Source organism: Equus quagga, chromosome 9, assembly GCF_021613505.1.
Source record: "Equus quagga isolate Etosha38 chromosome 9, UCLA_HA_Equagga_1.0, whole genome shotgun sequence".
In the NCBI taxonomy this organism is placed as follows: Eukaryota; Metazoa; Chordata; class Mammalia; order Perissodactyla; family Equidae; genus Equus; species Equus quagga.
The window spans coordinates 75,687,845-75,709,896 of record NC_060275.1 but is presented as its reverse complement, the minus strand read 5'-3'; the positions used below and the strand labels follow the sequence as shown (position 1 = coordinate 75,709,896).

Genomic DNA, 22,052 nt, shown 5'->3' with positions numbered 1-22,052 from the left:
AAGAATGCAACTGGCAGATGCCCATGGGATTCACCACTCTTATGTAACCTATCACCCGCAGAAGCATGATCTGTTGAAGACTCACTAATAATATTAGCTAAAATACACCACCTTGTGAGGGTGATGTACCATCCTGAAGGATGCAGCATATGCTCTGAACTGGTGATCAACACAGTATGTGTGTCAGTTTACTGAATCTTAATTCAAACCAACTGGCTGTTAGGAAACAGTCATGAGACAATGAGGGAAATTTGAACACCAACTGGATATTTCATATCAGGAATTGCTGTGTATGTGGGACAATGGTACTCTGTTTACTCTTATAAAAAGTTTATCCTTTAGAGATACAAACAAGTAATTATGAGTGAAATGATATGTTTTTGGGATTTGCTTCAAAATAATCCTCAGAGTGCATGGGTAGGGGTAGAGATGAAACAAGATTGGTTATGACTAATAGGTGTTGAAGCTGAGTGGTGGGTATATAGTTCCTTATACTACTCTCTACTTTTGTATATGTTAGAAATTTTCCATAACAAAATAAACAAAAGTTGACAGAAGACTACCGCAATCCCATGCAGACAGAATCATCGTGAGTTCTGATTCCTTAAGGTGAATGTTTGGATCACAGTACAGAGTAAAAGACCTTGAACACTTGTGGCACTACCTGAAGGAATGAGAATATGAAGCAGGAAAGTCTTAAGTGCCAGTTCTGAGCTTGAGACAGCTGCAAAAATACAGGGACTGTAGTGTCTACCCATATTTCCTTTCTTTCTATGTCATGTATATATTTATATATTTTAATTAACTTCTCTCTTTCTTCTCTCTTATTTTATACAGGTTAAGTACGAAACTGAGTCCACAGGTTGCATAATCCTAATCAGGTATAACTAGTGCACATTATTTTGAACTGGAGCCAGATGTGGTAATTAAATAGACTTAGGATCATCACACTTTGGGGAAGAGGTTGGTTACATTTTTGATTGTATACTGGATAGTTGCATTATGTTATTTTGGAATGTTTTTCAAAAAAAGTAAGAGTAAGTATGGGAAAAAAGGTGTATATGGATGTTACAAAGCCAAATGGGTGCATTGTATAGACATGTGCCCTTTTCTTGGCTGACGAGCATCCAAACTCCTCCTATTTGGGAGAAATCCCCTTTGTTTCATTGAAAGGCAGGGCCCTGCTTCTTGTTAGGAAACACAAGGAACTCTAGACGTTCTCCTTCCCTTCCCCTTGGCAGCAAGGGCAAGGACAAGCGTCCTGGGCTTCATCAATCCCACCAGGGGCTCCAAAACTCCAGCTAGTGATGCAAACCCCAGGGATAGTTTGCAATTATTCATGGCTGTGGAGTTGAGAGTCTGTGTTGGTGACATGTAGAAGAACCCAAACTAAATTGCGTGTGTGTGACCTTGACTGTGTTCTCTATTCTAGTTTCTCTTGCTTTCTGCTCACTTTCTTTTTTTTTATTTTTTAAATTTTTATTTTTTTGAGGAAGCTTAGCCCTGAGCTGACATCTGATGCCAATCCCCCTCTTTTTGCTGAGGAAGACTGGCCTTGAGCTAACATCTGTGCCCATCTTCCTCTACTTTATATGTGGGACGCCTGCTACAGCATGGCTTGACAGGCGGTGTGTAGGTCCACACCTGGGATCTGAACCAGTGAACCCCACTGAAGCGGAACGTGTGAACTTAACTGCTGTGCCACTGGGCGGGCCCTCTGCTCATTTTCTACATTTTGATCTCCCGCCTTCCTGCCAGTTATGTGAGATACTAAATTTCCAATAAATTTCTACTTACGCAGGATTGATTTCTATTTGCTCCTAAGAATCTGATCTATACAGATATTTTCCAGTTTTAAATAAAAAATATCTAATATAGTGATCACAAATAAAAGCTCATTTATATTTTAAATTTTAAAATAGGACTAAATATATTATTCTCTTACTATGTATGATCTGGAATTCTCATTCACATTTAATAAGAATTTTGGTACAAGAAAGGAATCTTTTTGGTGCTCATGAACAAAGACATTAAGTAAAGCAAAAATAAATATCAGGAAACAGTCTAAGCCACATTAACTTAATAATTTTTACTGAAATTATTTCTTAAAGTCAGATTATAAAGTCTTCGGATCCAAAAATGCTACTTGAACTCATTTTGAAAAGATGCTCACTATATGCGCATTTGTATTCAAAGTCATGCTTTTAACAACAGCATTTGAATCCCAGAAGAAAGTCATGGTAAAGCAAAAGACTGACACACTAAGCATTTACTTGACTTTACATACCAGAAAAGCAGATCATACTCTCTCATGGAATAACATTATATAGCATGTGGTATATATGAAAATACTATTTTGCTATATAACAAATTAAACAATGTTAAAATATGAGCTACAATAAAAATGAATTAAATTAATTAATATGACTGTCTAGATATAGAATTTAGATACTGTTTTTTTTGGTAGGGGTGGAGAGTATAAAATGGTATAAGCCTCTTAGAAACCAAGTTCCAGAGTATTTGAGGTGGTATCTTGTTTTCTACCAAGTGTCCCTGTAACTACACTGCTTTCCATTTATGCAGTGGCTTTACAGTTTTTAACGTGCTTCTTAAAATATAGTATTTCATTTAAGTCTCACAGAAACCTTACAAGAATAACAGGGCAAGTATAATTATCTCGAAGACAAAATAATCTGAGGTTCGGAGAAATAGTTTCCCAAATCTGTATTTCCAAACTGAAGCACCAGAGCCAAGAACAATCAGAAATCTTCTCACAAATATTCCATGGATGTATGCACCTATTCTAGTGTTCTGGGAACAGTTTTAATACAGAGTGGCTATTGATATTAATGTTCATGAAATTTTTCCTCTTGAAAGCATTTCCTCAAAACCCATTCTGTTAATGTAAAGGTCTGTTCAATATCAGATGAGTTATAGGTGATGAGAAAGAATTAAGTAACCATTATGAACAAATCAGAACAAAGTCACAAAACATTCTATTAGGGACTTAAAAGTAATCCTCACAAAACTAGAAAGCCAGTAAGAAGGGTCGGAAAACTCAAGACCAAGAGAGGTAAGTTAGGCAGTTTTGAGTAGGTAGAGAGGTAAGAGGAGTGAGTGTGAGAGTGTGAGTGTGAGTGTGTGTGTGTGTGTTTGGTGCAGGACTACCAACACATTTATTGCTTCTAGCCATTAATCTTTGTGTTCTATTAACATCAGTTGAAAAATCTAATTTGTGTTTATAATTAGCTGAAAGACTCATAAATGAATCTTCGACTAAGTGGTCCTAAAAACTATAATTAGTTACTGAGGTATGCTATGTAGGTGTAGAACAAAAAGGACATAATCAAAAGTTTTTAAATAAAATCCTTTGGAAATTGATACCAAAGTTGTTTTTGGGAAGTCTCATGTTAAAAACACCTATATCCAGGGGCTGGTCCTGTGGCCAAGTGGTTAAGTTCGCACGCTCCGCTTCGGCGGCCCAGGGTTTCGCAGGTTGGGATCCTGGGCGATGACATGACACACCGCTTGTCAGGCTGTGGTGGGACGGCGTCCCACATGCCACAACTAGAAGGACCCACAGCTAAAATTACACAACTATGTACTGAGGGGCTTTGGGGAGGAAAAGGAAAAATAAAATCTTAAAAAAAAACCCAACAAAACAGCTATACCTGAATTTCAGTTACTATTTTCAAGAAAATGTCAAGGGATATCCATGTAAATAGATCATTTGAACAATTTGCTTGAGATATTCATGACTGCTATTTTCATGTTTTGTATTTGATGCAAAAAACACCCAACTGTTTATAAATTTATGAATTACATTTTCAATACACACCTGCCAACGGAACACACTGCTTTACATGTGTAACAAGGTTGTCTGCTGGAGTTCTCAAGATCATAAAGTACAATCACACCATCTGAACCACCTGATAACATACTAATAATAAGAAAGTTCACATTAATTTATCATTTGATGTAGTTCATTTTTGATTACATATTTCTGAAAATTATTCATCTACAAACATCCAAATGTATTATGCCCACACATACAGAGTAAAACTTCATTAATATAGACTTCAATAAACTAAAATTTTTTAATCTAATATTTGTAGAAGAATGAACATAGAAAGACTCAATCTGTGATCATTTAAAATTTACATTCATGATTCCAAAAAGAAAGGAATAGAAACAAGGTGGCAAAACATCTCTCTTACTTAAGCAAGTAAAATATTACAAAGTCATTTTAAATGTCCTAATCATAATTATGCTAAACAAAAATGGAATCAGACAGACCAGCTATTACTGATGTTAGCTATGTGACCCTGGGCAAGCTACTTCATGTCTAGGCTTTCAACATTTGTGAAAAGGGAGACATTTTCACCTAAATCGTTGATGTAAACATAAAAGTTACATGTAAAGTGCCTTTTATACTGCCTGGCAAAAAACAGGGGATCAATAAATGTTAGATTCCTTCTTTCTATTATGAACATTTACTCAATTCATTCAACTTTGAGCACCTTCAATACACTAGGCATTCTTCTAACACAAGTGTGGACAAGACAGGCATGGTTCCTGCCTTCCCAGAGTTTACAATCTAGTAGGGAAGACAGACAAATCTATGAATTTATCTATCTATAAAGCCTGTAATTTGCTAATAATATTGCTCATCATCAACCCCCATACTGCTGTCTCTGTATTCATTCTGGTTCTCTGATCGATTACTAAGAAAGGGCTATTGAGAACAATATTCCCTGAATTCTTTTATGTTACTGACAATTTGCCTGTCCTTTGTATTTGAAAAACAATCTGGCTGGATATAAAATCCTTGATTCACATTTTTACTTCCTTGAATATCTTAGATAAGAAACTTCCATTTCTTTGGGCATAAAACCCCAAATCAAACTGGTTACAAGGTGATTTTCTTTCCCTTATATGTAGTTTCAGATCTTATTTTTTCTAGAAAAGTTTTCTTGGATTATAGTTTTACTATTTATTCGGTTCTCTTTCTTTGACTTTTTTCTCTGAGAAGCCCTGTTACAGGTATGCTGGATCTTCTTTGCCTATCTTCTACACAGGTCTCTCTATCTCTTGAATCCTTTTCCTTTCTCCATTTCTTTTTGATTTTTAAAATCTTCCTTCTTTCCACCTTCTATTTCAAAGGTATTACCTCATATTTATTTGGTTGTGTTCCTTACTAGTCTTTAGTTGTCATTTCTGAAACATTTTTCTGTTTTTCTAATTTTTTCACTTTAATCATCTCTTTTCTGAGTTTTTCTAATTCCAACATATGCAATTCTGTCATATATTGTATTCTTTTAAAATGACTTTTAACTAGTTTTGAAATATTAGGTTAGAGTTCTCATCTATTTTGTGGGCATATGTTTCTGGCACAACTACATTCCTATAGGGGCATTATACTACTTATTCTTTCTGTTCTTATAATTTTGTATGGACTTAGACCTTAATTCTATTCTTTTGCTGATTTTTATGTAAAATTAATTTTCTTAAACTTTTAGAAGGGAGGCTTGGTTTAGAGTAATATTTAAATTTTACATCTCTGGAATGTCCTCTTCTTTTTCCTTTTTTTTTTTTTTTTTTTTATAAGATGTTCAAAATACGGCAGCTTAAGTCCAGAGATTTCCTGGGTCTGTTCACCTCGCCAATTTTCATCCGGGCCATCTTTTCCCTTTGTTTCTGTTGTCCCTGTACTGCTCAATTTGGATTCTATTCTAAGGAGTTTCTCCTTAGTGTAGGGTTCTGTCCTTTAGGGGCTCTTTAGCTGATTAGTTGGAGAGATTATAGGGCCAAGACTGCTCCAGCCCCTTCAGCTCTGACTGTGAACCCATTGAACAAGTGGAGTATGCCATCCTCTCCCAGTTTCAGCTGCTGTAGTCAAACTGGCTTGCTGAGCGTTCAACTAGCTGTTGGTTATTTTGGAGTTATCAGGTCTATCAGACGCCCAATTGGTTTTTATTGCCCCACCTGATTTAGATGCTGATACCACACAGATCTTGTAGTTAACAGAGATTTGTTCCCACTCATCCAAATTTTGTGGTTTGTGGGGATATTTGATTACTTATAAGTTGTTATTAAGTGTTATACATTGGTTTTTTATTTTGCCACCTTTAGTTTCTTTGCTATTTAAAGTGCAAGATAAGGAGCTTGTGACAAAAGTGAGCACATTTCTTTCTTCACTGAGAAAGCCTTGCTACAAAAAAAAATCTCAGCTCATCTAAACTGTGTGCTTAGTGACATAGCAGATTTACATTCTGGTGCAAGCTCCTTATCCTGTTGTGAACCAGTTACAAAGGGTTCATGAACTAGCAGCATGTCCAAGTTGCAATGATCTATACACTTGTTTTAAGAAAAAATTCAATACCAATTTGTAGAACAATTAAGTTAATTTAAAAGTAGTTCTTCAAAGTTCTATGCTCAAAGAGTTCTAAAATCCCACCGATGACGCACAGTACAGAAAGACAACAAGTACTGCCAGGCTGAAGTTTTTTTTAATATTTAACATTAGTTTTATTACAAAAATTTTGTACTTCAGTTACTTTGCATATATAGAGAGATAATGGTAAATTTTAACAACTAAAGCTTTTATTTTCATTGATAAAGCGTTATAGCTTGTTTGGATACAGTTGTGAGTTACTTATGTACCACAACCAATTCCAAAAACATTTTTGCTTCATATTTGAACTTTATGAAATATTGTTTTTTACCATGGCACTACATGTATTATCAATGCAAAAACAATTATTTTCAAAAGTTGAACTTTTTAACTGAATTTAAATGGTATTTACAATAATGTCAGATGTTTCATCTGTGCTAGAATGGCTTCCAAAAGTTTTCCTTTGATTTTATTAATTGGGTGAAAAACTGAACCATTATTAGATTAACCGATTTTGTATTTGAACTATCTGACAGCACTGACTTTATTTAACTGAGAGGTTATTAATTTTGCTCATAGGGTGAACATAATAAGCGATATGGCTTTATGTGTTTATACGGACAAGTTTTTATATGGTGTTATAAAGATGAATGAAATTAACTTAGAAGAATTTAGAAGATATAAAAGAAAATTTGATCCTCACAGAATGGAATACAAATGTACTTTAAGTAGTTGCAGTTGTTAAAATGTTATTTTCAGGTAGACTTCTTAAAATAACTCCTAACTTTGGAAATAAATGCTTCTTACCAGATTTGTATATTCTGGTTTTCATTCTGGTTTTCAGTGACATCACTACAGCTCTTATGGTGGCTGGTAAATATTAACAAGTATTTTGAGCAAGTTGCATGTGCACTGATTTTCTTGAGAAAAAGAAAATCAATATTTAACTTTCCATTAACCATACATACTGCTTTTTATTTCTCTCTTTGCTGCCACAAGGGTTTAATGCAAAATACAAGTCTTAGCAAACAATGAAATAAATAGTTGTAGATTTTACCATGCAATAAAGGGGGAAACCACTATAGTGAGAATCTCGACTTTTCTTGATATGCTCTGCAGAAAGACTCAGCCTGTATTTCTCACATATTTTATTCACATTTAATCCATAATTTCCCACATTTCTCACTGACTCTGACAACTGGTAGCCTACTGGTTTCATATACTGCACAGATCAAACAACTGGTCACTATACCAAATGGCTGGCTGGAGTAGCAGTATTGAATATTTTTTATACCAGCACCCAAGACCAAAAGAAATCAGCTATCCTTGCTGTTCATGTCTGCAGTACGTTATAAGCAAATGCCCCACAGCTGACCTTGACTGGGAGGTGCTCTGTTTTCCCTGGAAAAGGTCAGGAAAAAGAAGAGCATTATCGCTGGTCATTTTTTGATTTAGCCATGAGTTAAAGTGAGAATTTGTTCACTGTACACGTTCCTCAGATACTACTAGGTGAGACCATGACAGAAGTTGGAAATAAAAAATGAAATTCTATCAAACCCATCCTGGCTTATTTTAATGTAAAAAATAATACTTCACTATAAAATAAAAATTCTGGAGCAAATGCTAAACATAACATGACAAACTTTACCTTTTTTTTTTTAATTTTTATTTTTTTCGGATGTACATATTTCTAATTCTGTATACATTACATCATGTTTACCACCTGAACACTAATTATAGTGCATCCCCTCACATGTGACCCTAGTCACCCCTTTTGCCCTCCCCCCTCCCCCCTTCCCCAATGGTAACCACCAGCCCACCAGCTATGTGATTTTTCTTTTTGTCGTTTTTATCTTCTACTTATGAGCGAGATCATACGGTATTTGACTTTCTCCCTCTGACTTATTTCACTCAGCATAACACCCTCAAGGTCCATCCACGTTGTCACAAATGGCCAGATTTCATCATTTCTTATGGCTGAGTAGTAGTCCAACGTGTATAAACACCACATCTTCTTTATCCATTCGTCCCTTGATGGGCACCTAGGTTGCTTCCAAGTCTTGGCTATTGTGTATAATGCTGCAATGAACATAGGGGTGCAAGGATCTTTATGCCTTTGTGTTTTCAAGTTCTTTGGATAAATACCCAGCAGTGGAATAGCTGGATCATATGGTAGATCTATCCTTAATTTTCTGAGGATACTCCAAACTGCTTTCCACAGTGGCTGCACCAGTTTGCACTGCCACCAGCAGTGAACAAGGGTTCCCTTCTCTCCACACCCTCTCCAACATTTGTTGTTTCCTGTCTTGTTAATTATAGCCATTCTGACCGGAGTGAGGTGATACCTCATTGTAGTTTTGATTTGCATTTCCCTGGTAGCTAATGATGTTGAGCATCTTTTCATATGCCTGTTGGCCATCTGTATATCTTCTTTGGAGAAATCTCTGTTCGGATCTTTTGCCCATTTTCTAATTGGATTGTTGGTTTTGTTGTTGTTGAGCTGTATGAGTTCTTTGTTTTGGATATTAACCCCTTATCTGATACGTGGTTTGCAAAGATCCTCTCCCAATTGTTAGGTTGTCTTTTCGTTTTGCTGATGGTTTCCTTTGCTGTGCAGAAGCTTTTTAGTTTGATGTAGTCCCATTTGTTCATTTTTTCTTTTGTTTCCCTTGCCCGGTCAGACATGGGACTTGAAAATATGCTGCTCAGACCAATGTCATAGAGCGTACTGCCTATGTTTTCTTCTAGAAGTCTCATGGTTTCGGGTCTTACATTCAAGTCTTTAATCCATTTTGAGTTGATTTTTGTGCATGGTGTAAGGGAATGGTCTACTTTCATTCTTTTGCATGTGGCTGTCCAGTTTTCCCAACACCATTTATTGAAGAGACTCTCCTTTCTCCATCATATGCTTTTGGCTCCCTTGTCGAGTATTAGCTGTCCATAAACGTGTGGGTTTACTTCTGGGCTCTCAATTTTGTTCCATTGATCTGTGTCTGTTTTTGTGCCAGTACCATGCTGTTTTGGTTACTATGGCTTTGTAGTATAATTTGAAATCAGGGAGTGTGATACCTCCAGCTTTGTTCTTTTTTCTCAGGAATCCTTTGGCTATTTGGGGTCTTTTGTTGTTCCATATAAATTTTAGGATTCTTTGTTCTAGTTCTGTAAAAAATGTTGTTTGTTGGAACTTTGATAGGGATTGTGTTGAATCTATAGATTGTTTTAGGAAGTATGGACATTTTAACAATGTTAATTCTTCCAATCCAAGAGCACGGAATATCTTTCCATTTCTTTGTGTCTTCTTCGATTTCTTTCAACAATGTCTTATAGTTTTCAGTGTACAGGTCTTTCACCTCTTTTGTTTAGTATATTCCTAGGTATTTTATTCTTTTTGTTGCAATTGTAAATGGGATTGTATTCTTAATTTCTCTTTCTGCTACTTTGTTGTTAGTGTATAGAAACGCAACCGATTTTTGTACATTGATTTTGTATCATGCAACTTGACTGTATTCCTTTATTATTTCTAAAAGTTTTTTAGTGGACTCTTTATGGTTTTCTAGATATAAAATCATGTCATCTGCAAAGAGTGATAGTTTGACTTCTTCTTTTCCAATGTGGATCCCTTTTATTTCTTTTTCTTGCCTGATTGCTCTGTCTAGGACTTCCAATACTATGTTAAATAAGAGTGGTAACAGTGGGCATCCTTGTCTGGTTCCTGTTCTTAGAGGGATAGCTTTCAGTTTTTCTCCATTGAGAATGATATTTGCTGTGGGTTTGTCATATATGGCCTTTATTATGTTCAGGTATTTTCCTTCTATACCCATTTTATTTAGAGTTTTTATCATAAATGGATGCTGTATCTTGTCAAATGCTTTCTCTGCATCTATTGAGCTGATCATGTGATTTTTATTCTTCATTTTGTTAATGTGGTGTATCACATTGATAGATTTGCGGATGTTGAACCATCCCTGCATCCCCGGAATGAAACCCACTTGATCATGATGTATGATCTTTTTAATGTATTGTTGTATTCGATTTGCTAGTATTTTGTTGAGGATTTTTGCATCGATGCTCATCAGTGATACTGGCCTGTAATTTTCTTTTTTTGTGTTGTCCTTGTCTGGTTTTGGTATCAGGATAATGTTTGCTCCGTAGAAGGAGTTAGGAAGCCTCCCCTCCTCTTCAATTTTTTGGAAGAGTTTGAGAAGGATAGGTATTGGGTCTTCTTTGAATGTTTGGTAGAATTCACCAGGGAAGCCATCTGGTCCTGGACTTTTATTTTTTGGGAGGTTTTTAATTGCTGTTTCGATCTCCTTACTGGTGATCGGTCTATTCAAATTTTCTACATCTTCTTGGTCCAGTTTTGGAAGGTTGTATGTTTCTAAGAATTTGTCCATTTCCTCTAGATTATCCAATTTGTTGGCGTATAGCTTTTCATAGTATTCTCTTATTATCTTTTGTATTTCTGAGGTGTCTGTTGTAATCTCTCCTCTTTCATTTCTGATTTTATTTATTTGAGCCTTCTCTCTTTTTTTCTTGGCGAGTCTAGCTAAGGGTTTGTCAATTTTGTTTATCTTTTTGAAGAAACAGCTCTCGGTTTCATTAATTTTTTCTATTTTTTTTAGTCTCTATTTTGTTTATTTCTGCTCTGATTTTTATTATTTCCTTCCTTCTGCTGATTTTGGGCTTTGTTTGTTGTTCTTTTTCCAGTACCTTTAGGTGCACTTTTAGATTGTCTATTTGGGATTTTTCTTCTTTGTTGAGGTAGGCCTGAATTACTATAAACTTCCCACGTAGAACCATTTTTGCTGTATCCCACAGATTTTGGCATGTCGTATTTTCATTTTCATTTGTCTCCAGGAATTTTTTGATTTCTCCTTTGACTTCTTCATTGACCCCATCATTGTTGAGTAGCATTTTGTTCAATCTCCACATTTTTATGGCTTTTCTTTCCGTAGTTGATTTCCAGTTTCATACTTTTGTGGTCAGAAAAGATGCATGGTATTATTTCAATCTTCTTAAATTTATTGAGACTTGTTTTGTGGCCTAATATGTGATCAATCCTGGAGAATGTTCCATGGGCATTTGAAAAGAATGTGTATTCTATGGTTTTTGGATGGAATGTTCTGTATATATCTACTAAGTCAATCTGGTCTAATGTGTCCTTTAAGGCAAGTGTTTCTTTATTGATCTTCTGTTTGGATGATCTATCCATTGGTGTAAGTGGAGCGTTAAAGTCCCCTACTATTATTGTGTTACTGTCTATTTCTCCTCTTATGTCTGTTAATAATTGCTTTATATATTTAGGTGCTCCTATGTTGGGTGCGTAGATATTTACAAGTGTTATATTTTCTTGTTGGATTGTTCCCTTTATCATTTTGTAGTGCCCATCTTTGTCTCTTATTACAGTTTTTGATTTAAAGTCTATTTTGTCTGATATCAGTATCGCTACCCCCACTTTCTTTTATTTGCCATTTGCATGGAATATCTTTTTCCATCCTTTCACTTTCAGTTTGTGAGTGTCTGTAGGTCTGAAGTGTGTCTCTTGTATGCAGCATATACATGGATCTTGTGTTTTTATCCAGTTGGCCACCCTATGGCAGTTGATTGGAGCATTTAGTCCATTGACATTTAAAGTAGCTATTGATAAATATGTATTTATTGCCATTTTGTCACTTTTTCTTTTTTTGGGGTGTTTTAGTACTTCTTCTCAGTTCCTTTCTTTTTCTCTTGCTCTCCTCACTTGTGGTTTGATGGCTATCTTTAGTAATATGTTTGATTTCATTTGTCTTACTTTTTTTCCTGCTTGTTATAGGTTTCTGGTTTGTGGTTACCATGAGGATCCTATTTAATATACTATGCATATAACAGTCTATTGACCTCTTTCTAAAAGCTCTACTTTTTCACTCCCCTCCTCCCACGTTATATGTTTTTCACATCATATATAGTCTTTTGTTTAGTGTGTGTATATCCATTACCCTCTTATCATTGAAATAGGTAATTTTAGTACATTTGTTTTTTAACCTTCATATTACCTTCACAGGTAGTTGATCTGCTGCCTTTACTATACTTTTACCTTACAAGTGATTTTATTGCCTGTTTTTTCTTGTTGTTTTGGGTTTTTTTGATAATTTTTTTTCTTTTATCTCTATTTGTGGTCATTACTTTCCCACTTAAATAAGTCCTTTCAGCATTTCTTGTAGAAGTGGTTTCTTAGTGATAAACTCCTTTAATTTTTGCTTGTCTGGGAAGCTCTTTATCTCTCCTTCCATTCTGAATGACAGCCTTGATGGATAGAGTATTCCTGGTTGTAGGCTTTTTCCTTTTAGCACTTCAAATATATCGTGCCATTCTCTTCTCGCCTGTATGGTCTCGACTGAGAAGTCCGCTGATAGCCTGATGGGCTTCCCTTTATATGTCACTTGTGGCCTTTCTCTTGCTGCTTTTAGGATTCTCTCTTTGTCTTTAATTTTACACATTTTGATTATAATATGTCTTGGTGTGGGCCTCTTTGGGCTTCTCTTGTTTGGAGCTCTCTGTGCTTCCTGAACTTGGATGTCTGTTTCCTTCCTCAGGTGAGGAAAATTTTCCTCTATTATTTCGACAAATAAATTTTCTGCCCCTTTGTCTCTCTCTTCTCCTTCTGGGACCTCTATAATCTGAATGCTAGCACGCTTGATATTGTCCCAGAGTTCCCTTACACTGTTCTCATTCTGTCTAATTCTTTTTTCTCTTTTCTGTTCTGCTTGGCTGATTTCCTCTAATCTTTCGTCTAGCTTGCTGATCCATTCTTGTGCTTCCTCTATTCTGCTACTGAGTCCCTCTAGTGAATTTCTCATTTCGAGTATTGTATTCTTCATTTCTGATTGGTTCTTTTTTATATCTTCCAATTCTTAGCTGATGTGCTCACTGTGTTCATCCATTCTTCTCTGCATATCTGTGAGCATCCTCATTATATTTTGTTTGAATTCTTTGTCAAGGAGGTCACTAGTTTCTGTTTCACTTAGTTCTTTTTCTGGTGTTTTGTAGTGTTCCCTTGCTAGGAAAGTATTCCTTTGCCTCCTCATTATGCCTCTTTCTCTGTGCTATTTTCTTTGTACTAGGTGAGTCAGCTATGTCTCCTGATCTTGGAGAAGTGGCCTTATGTATGAGATGCCTTATGAGGCCCAGCAGTGTGCTTCCCTCTCGTCACCAGACCATAAGAACCAGGAGTGACCCCTTTGTGGGCTACTTGTGTTCTTCTGCTGTGGCAGGGTTGCTCCCACTGCAGGTACCCAGGGAGTCTGATCTTTCCTTCCCTGGCCAGCTGTTTGTAAATCTGGTTTGGAGGGGCCTCAGCACTGTTGGCTACAAAGTCTATTAGCACACTCTTATTGCAATTGTCCTCTTAATTGGGTTGGTACCCAGTGTAGCTGGTTGCTAGGCTCAGGGGCATACAGTTGTGATAGGCCTGAGGCCTACAAGGCTGTTGTCAGTTCTCTTAGGAGTGCAGCTGAGTAGGGCTAGCCCTTGGCATGGAGGCACTCAGTTGTTTCAGACTTTGGAAGGTGGGGCTGATCCTTTTTTTGGCTATTTGTGAAACACAAGTCTTCTGACGCTGATAAGCCTCACCCCTCTTTGAACCACATACACTCTCAGCATAGTCCTGGTCCGTGCACACTTCTCAACCCCCTGGAGCGTACCCCACCGCCACACTGCAGAGGCCCCCACCTCTGCCCCACTGCCCCCCACAGTTCACCTGGTCCTCACACAAGCCCTGCCCCACAGAGACAGACACCTTTGCCTGCCTGTAGAGGATCAAGGCACTCAGTCAATGCAGGCTGAAAAGTAGCCTGAGGGTTTGCTGTTAGGTGGGGCCAGTCCCTAGGGCGGGTTGCCTGCCCTGGCTGAACTGGATTAAATCTGTGCTCTAATGGGTGTGGCAGACCCCTGGGCTAACAGCCCAAGGGACGCACCTCAATGGCCCCCACCGGTATCTGTATCAGCTTGTTGGACCAGCTCAGAACAAGGGCCCCTACCAATGTCTCAGTCTCCAGAGAGGATCCTCCTCTCACCAAGATGCCCACAGAGCCCACCAGGTGAGTCTTGTTTCACCAAAGGACAGTCAGCCTTCTCTCTGGTGATTTTAGGTTGCTGCAATGAGTGAGTTTGTGCGTGGGCCCTTTAAGACCTGGATCTTTTTGGCTTTCGGCCAATAGCTTTTCTGGGGTGTCCTCGCTGTAGTTAATAGCCATCAAGGCCAGACAGTAAGACCCCCCTCTCAGTTGGGCTGAGTCCGAAGGATGGCTATAGCAGTATTGCCCCTGCTCCAGACCTCACTCCTCCAGGGAGGGCTGCGTACCTTAGGTTGGCTGCTGCCTGGCCAACTGAGAAGCTCTGCTGCTCCCAAAGGTGGCTTTTTTCCTCTCCGGCCGGAGTTACTGCCTCTTCTGCTTTCGTCAGGACTGTCCCTTGTTGTGGGGGTTCTTTTTATCCAGTTTTCAGTTTTCAATCCAGGGTGATTCTTCCTAAAATTGTTGTAACCTGGTTGTGTTCGTGGGAGGAGGCGAGTTCAACATCTGCTCACAGCGCCATCTCGACAAGAACCTTTTCTTTACTTTTACACTTGTTCTAATTATAGATCACATGAAGGGTTTTGAACTTTCTTGTATGGGTAATGTGGGACCAAGATGAGTTTTAAGTGTGGGGATGGCATGTTCAGATTTGCATTTTTCAAAGCACTTCAGCTGTTGTGTGGAGAATGGACTAAAAGGAGTAAAAGTATAGGTGACAATGCTTTTGATTAACAGGAGTGGTGGCAACCATTTATGATATGCCAGGTCTTATGCCAATCACGTTATACATAGGATCTCAATTAATCTTCACAACAAACTTGTTATGTAGGTATTATTGCTCCCATCGTAGAGCTAAGGCAATAAGGGATTAGAAAGGTTAGGTAAATTGCTCAGGGTCACACAGCTGATAAGTGGCAAAGCCAGGAGGAACTCAAATACAAGTCTGGTCTGCTTCAAACTTAATTCTCCAAAATAAACTTATGCTTTTTATATTTGTTTTCCCATCAGACTCCCGGAGAGTAGCAACTATGTTTTAAAATGGCACCAACAGACAGACACAAATCCCAGCACTTAAAAGCCCTCTGCATCTAAAAGAAGTTAAATGTTTGTTAATTTAACAATGAATATATTTATATATTATAGTTTGGAAACGTTTATCTGGCAACATTTTGTATGTTTGATGTTCTGTATTTATTTGAAATTAACGCCAGATTAAAATGCTAAAATTTAGAATTTTTAGTAATTTTTATGAACCTTTACATAATTAATCTGAAAGCAAGATTTTACTGCATCTCACTTAGAAAAAGAAAGATTGTATAATAAACTTACTATCTCCCTTCAACGGGTTCAATGTCAAGGGTGTTAACTCCACTGCCATGGATCCTTTCAACATCTCTGTCTTTGTTTAACTCCAGGGCCAAAACCCTTTAAGAAAATAAAAAAATTAAAAGTGGGTTAAAAGAAATATAAAACTAAACAATGAAAAAGTAATTTAAACATAAAAAATGCCCTTATTTCATCAAGATTACATATAGTACAAAAACTCAAGTAACGCTTAAATCTCCTTCTACCACACATCAAAAGGTATTTATAGATTTTAAAGATCTTATACTAATTTTTGAAGTATCAACAGTACTAACAATTACATGCAAAGAATTTCTCCTAAAACATTATCTCACACTTCTTTTAGAGAGTGTATTTTATTAAGTTTTTATTAAGATATTTAGAGACTGAAATAAATTTTCACAAAAAGTTAAATTCTGATAACTTAAACTTAACTGAGGACATCTAGTGGACAGAAGCTTAAATTATAGCATTAAAAAAACTCCCTTGAGTGTTTCTTAAGCCTTAAGTGGAAATACAAAATGAGTATGTTCAATTCAACAATTAGGCATATTTAAATAAAGCCAATTAAATATTTATAAACAAAAATGATTAACAAGTACTCTCACAAATTAAGACAAATGAAATTTCTGATATTTCATAACTGTAAACCATCATTATTCTGGTGAGGATATTAAGATTAACTGAGTTAATACATAAAAAAATCCTCATTACAATGCCTAGCATATAATAAGTCCCTAGTGACTATTAAATATTAGAATTTGTCTAAATCTGTTGGATGTTAAAAAGTAGTTTACATTAATTTAACCAGAATTATTTCTAAACTCATTATTGATCAATATGATGCTAACTTACATGAAATTTCTTAGCCTATCAACTTACTGGTTCTTTAAAAAAAATAGCACACAGTGCTAGAAAAAGTACAACCTGATACTTTTACACACTGACTAGCAGTACTAATAATTATACACATTTTGGAAATCATTTTAGCAGTATTGTTTGATCCAAAGATATACATAGCCTTCTGTCTTCTGGAAGACAGTTTAGCCTTAGGTTCAAATATCCAGTCTAACACTTACTATTTGTCTGACTTTGATCAATAACAGCTAATATTAAGAGCCTACTATTTGCTGACATTGTAATTAGTGGTAATAATAAGTGTAATAAGTGGTAATCCTAAATGGCAGATTTCCTGGGTGGTAGGTTATACTATTAAACACTTTTCCTGATTATAAAACTAAGACATAAGTAATTTGCCAAATGTCATACATATAATAATTGGCTGAACTGTATCTGAACTCTGACATTTTTTTCTCTAGACCACTATGCTATTCTGCTATTTCTGATCTTCAATATTTCACCAGAAAATAATTTTTCACATTTTTTTCCATTGAAATTTCCATTTCTCCTTAAAATATTTTTTATTTGATGATTTTTCAAATTATAACAGTAATATGTGCTTCCTGTAATAAGCAAGATATCATACAAACATGTGCAAAGATAATCATCCCTTGCTTGAATTCCCTTCTCCTAACAGTGAGAAACATGGCTCCCATTATCATTCATATATTTATTTGATCAATATCCCTGGACCTAGCCATCACCACTACCATCCCCCCCCCCCCCCCCCCCCCCAAGAAGGATGCTGCTTGGGCTTTGATTTCTCCACCCCAGCCCCCTCCCCAGGGCCCTTATCATCTGAGGTTGTTAGTCCCTGCACTTAGACTACCTCCTTAGGCTCTGAAATATCACTCTAGGCCAACCTAATCCCTGCCTGTTTTTGGAAGCTGACCTCTGCCCCCCTCAAAGACTTTAGGACTGAAGTAGGGAACTAGGAGGGGTTAAGATGAAGGGAAAGGAGAAGGGTAATATGATAGGGAAATGGGGGTGGGGTGTGCATGGAAGGTGGCAAGGTGTGCATAAAAGAGTTAATATAGCAGGTCTGAGACTGCCATCCTTAGAAAGGCCTTCTTGCAATACTGGCCCTTGCCTGGCTTCTGGGATTTCAGGAGGGTTCCCGCCATTCCTGGATAAGAATGGTTCACTGTGCCTAAACTATCTGGAGCAAACAATGATGAATACTTGCTTTGCTTCTGGGAGTCTGAAATTTTGGGACATTCTAGGTACGTGCATGTACATACCAGGAATTTTAGTATATGCTCTCAAAGAAATGCTAAACAAAGTTCTTCGGACAGAAGGGAAATGATATTAAGAAGGAAACTTGGGATATCAGGAATGTAGGAAAAGCAACAGAAATGATAAATATCTAGGTAAATATAATAGACTATGCTTTTCCGTAAAATATGTTTGACAGTTGAAAATAAAAAGTACGACATTGTCCAATAGGGTTTACAATGTACGTAAATGTAACATAGAAGACAACATATATGGTGGAAAGTAAAGTGATAAAAGTTTCTATAAGCCAAACGAAGCAGTAAAATATTGATTCTAAGTAGACAACGAAGAGTTAAGTAGGTATTTTACAATACTTAGAGCAACCATCAAAAAAATCATATAGAGATATAGTCAAAGTCATAACAGATAAATTAAAATGGAATACTAAATAATGTCCAAATAACCCAAAAGAAAGCAGGAAAAGGGAAAGAAAAGATATGGAGCAACCAGCACTCTCATCCACTGCTGGTGAGAATGTAAGTTTTTAGAAAACTGTCAGTTTCCTAAAAAGTGAAATATTATATCTGGTTATTCCACTGCTAGACAGGCACCCAAGAGAAATAAAAGCATGTGTCCTTACAAGGACTTATACATGAATCTTTTATATCAGCTTTATATGTAATAGCCAAAACGTGGAAATGACTTAAATGTCCATCAACAAGTGAACGGATAAACAAGTTGTGGTATATTTACACAATAGAATACGCCTCAACAGTAAAAAGGCATTGATACATGTAACAACATGAAGAAATTTCAAAATAATTATGCTGAGTGTAAGAAGCCAGACCAAAAATGATTTCATTTATACAAAAATCTGGAACATGCAAACTAATTTACAGTGATAGAAAGTAGATCAGTGGCTTCCTGGAACAGAAAGAGGGTGAAGCAGGGAAAGAAGAGAGTGAGGGATTAAAGAGTCCTGATGAAATTCTGGGGCTTTCAGATGTTTGTTCTCTTGATTATGGTGATAGTTTCAAAAGTGTATATATGTGTCAAAACTCATCAAATTGTATACTCTAATTTAACGTGGAGTTTATAGTATGTCAACTGTACCTTAATAAAGTTGTGGGGCTGGCCCAGCCGCACAGCGGTTAAGTGCGCACGTTCCACTTGGGTGGCCATGGGGTTTGCTGGTTCAGATCCTGGGTGCGGACAAGTCACCGCTTGTCAAGCCATGCTGTGGTAGGTGTCCCACATATAAACTAGAGGAAGATGGGCACGGATGTTAGCTCAGGGCCAGTCTTCTTCAGCAAAAAGAGGAGGATTGGCGGCAGATGTTAGCTCAGGGCTAATCTTCCTCAAAAAAAAAAAAAACTACAATATTTAAAAATAAATAAATAAATAAAGTTGTAAAAAAAGGGGGGGGTAAGAATTGTAACCATTGCATTTCAGTGTTCATGCTTTTGCCCTAAACAATCGATAAGAACCTGGGGCAAATTACAGTAGACATCTTTTTTTTTTTTTAAAGATTTTATTTTTCCTTTTTCTCCCCAAAGTCCCCTGGTACATATTTGTATATTTTTAGTTGTGGGTCCTTCTAGTTGCGGCATGTGGGATGCTGCCTCAGCATGGCCTGACGAGCGGCGCCATGTCTGCGCCCAGGATCCGAACCGGAGAAACCCTGGGCCGCCAAAGCGGAGCGTGCAAACTTAACCATGGGGCTGGCCCCTATAGTAAACATCTCTTAATAAAATTGGACTGTGTAATTGTTTAATTAAACAAAAATGTCACTTAATGAGGGGAATCTTTAAAAAGAAATACTGCCTTAAACACAGTATTTTAAGTTAAATACACAAGTAGTCCTTGCTTTGCACAGTCTGATATACATGAATTTCAGTTATCATGGTTTAGTTAAATAATGCAAGACCCCTGACAACATAGTTCAAACTTCAGTTACCATGGCTATTAACCATGAGTAACAGAACAAAACACAAAGTTCAATAATAGCTTTTCAGTTCACAAATCACTGAAACTATCACATCATAATTAGTGACCAATTTATATGACTTTGAAAGTCTGGAGGTGACTGGTCACTGTGCATTTATTATTCTGTTTCTCACACTGCCTGCAAAGCGTATAGTTTTGCTACCTCTTTGCCTCTGAGATAAGCTCACAAGGAATTTTTAAAAAAGGGATAATTGAACAAGGGAACTGGCCAACAAAATTAAAGTGCACCAAAGAAACACAAAGTGATAATGCTGGAAGTGAAACTCAAATTGAACATAAATTGAATTATAAAAGAAATAGCTGAGGGAACATTGGCACTGCTCCCACTTGAGAAACTCTAGATATGCGGACCGAGGAAATCCATGAAGGTGAACTTATAAGTAGAAATGAGGAAAACTGGTTGTGATGAAAAGGTTGAAGATGTCCCAGAGGAAGTGACGCTGGCAAAAACCTTCACATTAAAGGAACTTTCAGAGATATTTCATGACATTAAAAATGCAAAGGACAAAATGTTGGGTATCTGACCCAAATTTAGAAAGGAGTATGATAATTAGTCAAAGTATAGAAAAGATCCTCAATTTGTATTATAAGTTCCTGTTTTTTAACAAAGAAATAACATGAATTCTCATCATTTCTAATGTTTACATTACAATGTACTAAATAAATATTAGCGTTTACTATTTTTTCATTTCCCTAAACATTTATAGCTGACAGTAATGGTTTTTAAGTGTTTTGACAAAAAAGCTTAAAGATCCCAGAAGAATCATAATTTTCCCCATTGACTATTAAGATCACTTTGCCTAGGTTTCACACTCAGTTTTATGGATGTGCACTACTATGCAAAGCAAGGATGGCCTGAATATTTGCCAATTGTTTGAAGTAGAATTAAATGTAGTGAACAGAGGGCCATACCATCTTTCTTTTACAAACTGTACCCATATTATACATATTCTGATTTTCAAAAATTTGTTTTTTATTTATTAACATTTATTTTAGTTGGGTGGAAATTTAAGACATATGCGAAGCAAATGAATGCAGAATCTAAGACATATGCAGAGCAACTGAATGTGGAATCTTTCTCAAGAAATGGTTCTCAATCCTGGCTACACATTACTATCACCAAGGGAGCTTAAAAAAATCCCAGTGTCTCAGACCAATTAAATCAGAATTTATGGGTTTGGAATTTTGGCATGAACATTTTTTCCAAATATCCTATGTGATGCCAATATTCCAGCAAAGTTGAAAAATACTGTTTCTTCTTTTTGGACTTTCCCCCAATCTTTGCTAATAGTTGTCTCAATCATACCTTATTTTGTTTTAAGCGATTTGTTTAGATTGAGTATTTCAAAAGTGGTTCATTTAGTTTTTATAAGAATAGCAACTCTCTTTTTGTAGTCATACTTCATCAGCTCACATTAAAATGACATAATCAGAATAATATGTAAAACTAGCATTAACAGGGTCAGGGACAAATACTGACTTTTGAGAAGCACACAAAGCAATTGGTGGGAGAGATGTGTATGGGATTACCAGAGAGTAGGTTTTCAGCTGGAAGTGTTAAGTATGCTCAGGGAATTAGCATGTCTACAGAGGAAATGAAATCCATTTATAGATGGATTAATCTGGCGATTTGGTTAGGAAACTTTCACCATTTTGAACTTTTATTTCTTCTAATGAAGTAAGAGGTTTATGTCATGGAATTCTGACAAAGAGCTATACCTCGTTGCTTCCTCAGACCAAGGACTTTTTGGAATTAAAAGACTCTGAGAAACCCATTTTTCAGACTCTCAGTGGTGCATATGATTTAAATTATTACTGATATGACAAGACTTCTGAACATATTAGGGGAAACAATAATGTTGCTTCTTTTTAAAAAAGTACAGCTATTTTCACTGAAATTAAAGATAAGACAATATGCAAGTTCACTCTCTTCCAATGTTTACGTTGCTGATCATAGTGGAAAAATTACAGAACTACTTGGTGGAAACAAGCCATATTATCAGACTGACAAATTTTGATACACATAAATTTTGCTTGAGTTCTTGCTGTCACTGGAATAAAAACCTCTGGCTATGTCTGAGTGCTCTTATTAGAGTGGATGACTGAGCTGAAAAGGAATTATCATCAACTGTACACTAACT

The 22,052-nt window shown here is 36.5% G+C and overlaps 1 protein-coding gene across 3 annotated transcripts in view; it reads right to left on the bottom strand.

Moving 5' to 3' along the window:
* ERCC8 (ERCC excision repair 8, CSA ubiquitin ligase complex subunit) overlaps nucleotides 1-22,052 on the bottom strand; it is a 74,969-nt gene that overhangs the window by 50,425 nt on the left and 2,492 nt on the right. For 2 of the 3 annotated variants that reach the window (XM_046672080.1, XM_046672082.1), the window contains exons 2-3: nucleotides 15,775-15,870; nucleotides 3,839-3,940 (exon numbers count right to left, since the gene is read on the bottom strand). In XM_046672080.1, coding sequence (XP_046528036.1) covers nucleotides 3,839-3,940; nucleotides 15,775-15,870 — 198 coding nt within the window. Of the gene's footprint in view, nucleotides 1-3,838; nucleotides 3,941-15,774; nucleotides 15,871-19,017; nucleotides 19,071-22,052 lie in introns of those variants that run through there. The other variant, XM_046672081.1, reaches the window with a different exon arrangement.